Source organism: Pseudophryne corroboree, chromosome 8 (genome assembly GCF_028390025.1).
Source record: "Pseudophryne corroboree isolate aPseCor3 chromosome 8, aPseCor3.hap2, whole genome shotgun sequence".
Lineage (NCBI taxonomy): Eukaryota > Metazoa > Chordata > Amphibia > Anura > Myobatrachidae > Pseudophryne > Pseudophryne corroboree.
In genome coordinates, this window is record NC_086451.1 from 80,308,316 (window position 1) to 80,315,332 (window position 7,017).

The 7,017-nt window shown below is 44.8% G+C and overlaps 1 protein-coding gene across 1 annotated transcript in view; it reads right to left on the reverse strand.

Annotated features, from left to right (window-relative positions):
• LOC134949755 (bile salt-activated lipase-like) overlaps positions 1-4,812 on the reverse strand; it is a 30,257-nt gene extending 25,445 nt beyond the window's left edge. The window contains exons 1-2 of the mRNA XM_063938499.1: positions 4,750-4,812; positions 142-295 (exon numbers count right to left, since the gene is read on the reverse strand). Of these exons, the coding sequence (XP_063794569.1) occupies positions 142-295; positions 4,750-4,812 (217 nt within the window). The remainder of the gene's footprint in view (positions 1-141; positions 296-4,749) is intronic.
• Positions 4,813-7,017: the final 2,205 nt, after the last annotated feature.

Sequence of the window (7,017 nt, forward strand, 5' to 3'; positions counted from 1 at the left end):
TACAGAGAATATTCTAGTGATTGCTATACACTATAGAGAATATTCTAGTAACCACTATACAATACAGAGAATATTCTAATAACCGCTATATAGTATAAACTATAATACAAAAGTGAAGTACATTGAAAACACCTAACTTACCGGACCAGCCTGGGTGTTTTTCAGGTTTTTCTAGAACTTTTGTAGGAGCACCAAATGGAATTCCCTTGAAAATGTCAATGTAATCGGGGGAAATTATCCCGATTTTCTTACTGGTTCCTTCCACAAATCCCCCTTCTGTGTGCACCACACCCAGCTGTGAAGGCAAGCTCAAAATGTCACCATAAAATCAATGTAAACAAATTTAAAATAACTGTAAATTTGGTGGCATAATGGAGTATACTTAACAAAAAGACGATTTGACCAGCAACATAGCTTTGTATCTCATCTCCAAGTCTATGAACAGAGCTAGGGTTGGAAATAACCCTACCAGCAGTAAGCTTTCCGAGACACAATGGTGATAGCTTTGCTTTAGCTCTTTCATGGCAGAAATAGCATTAGCAATAATCTTTGGATGATGTTAACAGAAAGGATAGGGTGAAAATAAAAATGCAACTGTGATGGATCAATAAATTGATTGAGCAACATGAAATGCACAATGCTAAGAGGAAGGTACAGGATCAGTAGCTGGGAGACATGCTATTCCTTGTAGTGCTATGTTGGAGGATCCTGGGGGACCTCCAGGTGAGTTAGCTCTCAATTTAGAAAAATATAAATGTATGTGTTGTTATCATGTAGCATCAGAAAATACATAAATGGTATGACCCAAAGTGTAGGACCACCAAAATAGAGATACCGTGATATGGCTTGGTGGCTTACCATATGTTTTCAAATATATGTAACTGAGATCTCTGCATTACCATTATTATATAGGATGAGAATCTCATTTACTATTCCTATGCAGTGTGCCTCTGTTTTTCTTGTCTAGATTAGCCCCTCCCTTACATGCACCCGTGATAGACCAATACATTGATTGAGCAACTTGCTATTCTATGTATCACTGTGAAATGAACATTTTTATCACTGATGCCTAAAAATACATTGCTCAGACTGGAACTTTTTAAAATGAACGGGGCTAGAAATTAAGTATTACGTTTTATACTGCAGCATGCTGAGAGGCTAACTATGAATGTATTGAGTCATTACCACCTCTCAATATATTTTACTATAATGTTGCCAGGACACCACTTGGACAACCACCTTCTCTCCACCACTCAGGCCAAGCACAGCTGTTAACACTATGTACTTATATGCTTAATTTTATATGTATGTATACTGTTTATTACATATGTTGTTTATAATAGGGTGACGCCCAATATTAATCTCTTACAAATTTACAATGGAAGTTTATCTACCCAAAACACTCAAGGTACGTGAGAATCCATAATAGGCTTGTCAAGGCTAAATTGGATGGGGGAATCCCTGTGATGACGACCCATCCTCTCAGGGCCCCCATTCTCTCTTGAGCATGTTTGTGCCCCACATGTGCACTGTTTAGCGCTGAATGTGCTTAAAGGGGGAGATTTATCAAACCTTATAAAGCAGGGATGGGGAACCTTTGGCCCTCCAGCTGTTGTGGAACTACACATACCAGCATGCCTTGCTACAGTTTTGCTATTTGGCCATTGTAAAACTGTTGCAGGGCGTACTGGTATGTGTAGTTCAACATCAGCTGGAAGGCCGACGGTCCATGATCCCTGTTCTAAAGAGTACCAGTGAAGTTGTGGCCAGTAGCAACCAATTAGATTCTAGCTATCACAATAGCTAGAATAGGAATGGTTGCTATAGGCAACACATCCACTGGTTCTTTTTAGAAATTTAGATAAATCACCCCCTTAGTTCCAAAACAGCGCATGACCCACCTCCACGCGGGTGAGTCCAAACAGCTATATTTTGTTTTCTCTATTATGCTCCTGTGTTTTCAGTGCTAGTGGTTGCACAAAGCTTTACCTGTGTATTAGGAATTTTGTGTTAATACTGCAAAGCTCTGCAGTGTACATTTTGAGAAAAGGTCCTCTCCCAATGTAAAAACCAATTCACCTGGGAGAGAGCATCTTATTCACATGTTTATGTGGTGTGTGCCCTGCCAGGCAGGTCTGTCCCAGTATTCCCAGACAAGACATGCCAAACATGCTGGTAATGTATGATTGCCATCCCCTGTGGTGAAACACCTTTCTTATCAATTAACTAGCTCACCACAGTGGATGGCAATCATACATTACCAGGAAAGTCCAGGAACAGAGCATTTTCTCCCTCATGGAGAGGGTCAGGTAGGCAAGTATGGATTAAGAGGGTCACACTATGCCAATGTTTGTGCAGTTGGACGATGTTTTTCTACTGAGCATGTGTCAGGGTTGCTCTGCTTATTTGCCGCAACGGTGTTGTGACGTCCATTATAGTGTGGATAAGAATGCAGAGTGATTGACAGACAATGACTGTGTCTGAGAGGTATTGTGGGAGTGGCAAATAAAATACAGGTATGCCGCAACCCTTTTTGGGAGAGTGTCCCCGCCAGCGACTGCATCTTCTGATGCTGTTTCACTGGCCCCGGCAGCTTAGTTGTGACGGACACCACAGGAGCGCTCGGAGGTCTGATGGAGTGACTGAAGCTCATCCGATGCTGCATCGTTGTACGCAAGCGGACGGATTTGAGAGGCCAACAGTGGGTGTCTCTACACAAAGCACAGCGGATGTACCATTTGTATATCTTCTCAGATCCTCTGAATATAAAAAACGCAGCAGCCTGCCATAAGTGACTACCTCTGAATCAAATGCTGTACCAGGTGAGAGGTCCATGTTAGTAGGAACAGCAGCATTAAGATCTAACATTGCTCACAGACAAATGCTAAACACAATCCATAGGGATGAGCACTAGTTCATTTATGTTCACTGAAATATATATAATACAATTTAAAATGTAAACAGCTACGAATACTGTTTTAAGAGACACTTTACTGATGTACACAGACAGTAGCGGATCTTGCCACAGGCAAACAGGACTTTTGCCCGGGGCGCCGCCTTCCGGAGGGCGCAGGGCGCCATCCGGAGGGCGCCGCACCAGGGCAAGATCCGCTGCTGCTGTGCCCCCCGCTGGCCGCCTGCCCCCCACTGCCGCTGTGAAGGGAAACTAGACGCGTACGCGTCTAGTTTCCCTTCGTGGAGAGGTCCTTTACTGTGCGGTGCGCGATGATGTCATCGCGCACCGCACATCATTTCAGTCTGTACAGGGGGTGTAAATGACCACGCCCCCTGTACGAAGCCATGCCCCCTATTGTCGCCCGGCACGCACAGCGCCCAAGAACCGGCCCTGTACACAGACATTGCCACTGAATACCGTATAGCCCAGTGGTTCTCAAACTGTGTGCCGTGGCTCCCTGGGGTGCCGCAGGACACTTGCAGGGGTGCCTTGGATTGGTGGTCCAGGACCAATTCAAATTATTTATGGTCAATGTAATAGGCAAAACCAGCGCTGATGGCTGCCAATCATTAAATATGTGGACAAATAGAAGCAAATCTTGTTCTGTATCTTATAATTGAACCTAAGGATGACATATAACATAATTTACTTATTGAGATAAAAAAAAAAAAAAAATAATTAAATGAAGAAACATTTGGTCTAGGGGTGCTGTGAAAAAAATTCTAATACTCTAGGGCGCCGTGATTCAAAAAGTTTGGGAACCACTGGTATAGCCCTAATATCACCATACACACTCTCTGGTAGGGCATATTAGCTTCAGCTGCAAGCACAAATAGGGTTGGCCATCAGAAACCACTGGTTAGCAACCATCAACATTTCGGTGGAAATGCCTTGTCCATTAGATGCCGGGACTGCGATAGTTGCCACAATCTCATGTTTGTTTCTGATGGCTCATCCAATGGCTGCGTGTGTAAACTTCCAGGCCCACAGCACATGCACGCTAAGCACAGCTGCATGCACAATAAGCAACCATCGATGGTTAAGCCATCAAATTATTACATTATGAACAAGAACAAATTGTAGGCGTTGCATGCAGTATACAGAGCCAGAGAAGTGGTCCTGACCAGGACACTCTCACTCACTACTGGAAAATAGGGAAGTTAGCATGGAGGAAAACCAGGGTTAGGAACTCAAAACCATAGACTTTGATGCCCATCACACATGATTCTGTCTTTAGTATACTATTTTAACTTTGATATCCTACAACAGGGAATACACTGATTAGTGCACTGTGCTTAAAAATGGTATCCGGACTCTGGGTCGACACCCATTGGTCGACAGTGGCTAGGTCGACACTGCCATTAGGTCGACATGAACAAGGTCGACATGAAAAAGGTCGACATGAGTTTTTCACAATTTTTTTTTTTTTTTTGGGGGGGGGGGACTTTTTCATGCTTAACGATCCACGTGGACTACGATTGGGAACGGTAACCTGTGCTGAGCGCAGCGAGGCACCTTGACGGCAGCATGGCGAGTGAAGCGAGCCATGCAATGGGACGCGGTGCACTAATTGGGGTTCCCGGTCACTTAACGGAGAAAACAACACCAAAAAAACATTAAAAACTCAAGTCGACCTTTTTTCATGTCGACCTTGTTCATGACGACCGAATGGCCGTATCGACCTATTTCTAGTGTAGTCCTAGCCACTGTTGACCAATGGGTGTCGACCCTGAGTCCCATACCCCTTAAAAATTGCTTTCTCCCAAATATGACATTAAGCCCCTTGGCCTTACCGTTGCAGCATGGGCAGCCAACACAAGGCTGGCAAGAGCTCCGAAAATGGCCAGGTGAGCCATAGTGTCTCCCCTCTGCGTTTTCCCCAGCTCTGTGCAGCTCAGCTCCCAGCACTTGTCATATATATGCTGGTACACCTGAACCACCCTTCAGAAACTGATAAGTTCTTTGATAGTATTTGCCAAAATTAGGCAGTGCCAAGAAGGCAGCAATTACCTGTGTGATCCAGAACAGCTGCGCTCACCCATTTATCTGGACACGGTATGGCGAGTATCCTGCCCTATCTCAGCTGGCAGACCCCCAGACTGGCGTTGTCTTCCTATTGAACACTTAAAGGAGAACAGTGGTTTCAATTGGCTATTAGCAGAATATTTAATAAAGGTAGTTTTTGACCAATTTAAAATAATCTAAATTGATGTTGGGCTAAAATGCACATTTACTAACATTAAAAAATCTATTTTAAATAAATCGTTGGGTTTTCGTACAACTCTGATTCAGGTCCTCACTGTTAATCGTACTTCTCTAGCTTACTTGTTTCCTCTACTGGAGAAGCCCAGAGAGGAGATGCAGGTGGCCGGCAACAGGGGAAGAGCCAGGCTAATTGCATTATTAGGTCCCGCCCTCTTGTGGGAAAATTGTCACGATTGGTGCATATTTGGATTTGCATAAGGCTGGGGAGTTGTAGGAGCGACTCTTTCTAAGGTACTTATAAGACGCTGTTTAGAAAGATCACTCAGAAAAAATAGTAAGACTATAAAAATAAAATAAAAAAGCTTATGGCTGCTAAAAACCAGCAGCCCTTACACCATGGTCCGGGTCCTGCCGTTCCAAAACAGAAAATTGATTTGCCTGAGCCAGGAGGCGGGCCCATTGCATGCTGGGAGGCTGAAAAGCTTTGACCGTTTGGTGCAAATCTGCTGTCGCACCACTATATCCCAATGTAGATACCCTGTGGACCCTGTAGGAGAAATGATGCATTTTCATAGAAACACATTACTAGGCCCCGCCCCCTCATGGAGGACCCCGGGATTCCCTGTATTAATCTCCCCATTTCACCAGGAAGGACGGGTGCCCACTCTTCAAGACTTTTAGGGACTACCTGAAAAATCTGTTGTCTCGCGCAGGATTCGGGAGAGTAGGCAGGTATGCTGTACACTGAATCTAATAATTGGTGGTGCAATGGTTAGCTTTCTTGCCGAACACCACTGGGGTCAAGTGTCCAGTTCTAACGAAGGACCAGTCTGTGTGTAGTTTGTATTTTCTGTATGTTTGTGTGCCCTAGTGTATACATGCCTTTGGGAATATACATTGTAAGGTGCACTAGGGCAGGGACAGATGCAAATGAATATTCTCTGTAAAGAGCTGCATAATATTTAAGCACTACCCACATAACTGTTAATAAATAATAAAGGGATCTAATAAAGCTGCTTCCTATTAAGCGGGCAGGATGCAGAGAATAATGCCGCAAATCTCAATGCTGCCTCCATTCCCCTCCTCACATAATGGCATTACTTGCAGCCCTTTCCTCACAGTCCTACAAGTGGACAACATACTGATTCACGAAATGATCCGCTCAGTCATCTCTGGAAATAGTCATATAAAATGGTAGTTGCTTAATCAATTTAATGGTTCTTCACAAGTGCATGAAAGGGATGCATTAGTCTTAACAAGAAAAACAAATGTCACTAGAAGGGCCAGCACACCTTCCAAATGCAGGTCCCATCATTTTAGTGCCATTTGGAGGATCTTGGGGTGCCTCCAGGTGAGTTGGCTCTCAATTTAATATATTCATTATGTGCTATTATCATGTAGCATCAGTAGCGGATCTTGCCACGGGCAAGCAGGACTTTTGCCCGGGGTGCCGCCTTCCGGAGGGCACCGGCGCCATCCGGAGGGCGCCGCACCATGGCAAGATCTGCCACTGTGCCCCCCGCTGCGAAGGGAACCAGATGCTACGCATCTAGTTTCCCTTCGTGGAGAGGACCTTTGCTGTGCGGTGCGTGATGACGTCATTGCGCACCGCACAGCATTGTGGCACAGACGCTAGGGGTCATAATTGACCTCTAGTGTCTATGCTGTGCTATAAGAGAGACGTCATGACTGACGTCTTTCCCATAGATCCGGGGAGAGGAGAAGAGCGGCGCCGGCGGAGGTCTGCAGCGGTCTGGAATCAGGAGCGGGGATCGTAAGTATAAATTTTTTTTTTTCTTTCAGCGGCGCTTCAAGGGGGAAAAATGGGGGCGTAACTGACCACGCCCCCATATGAA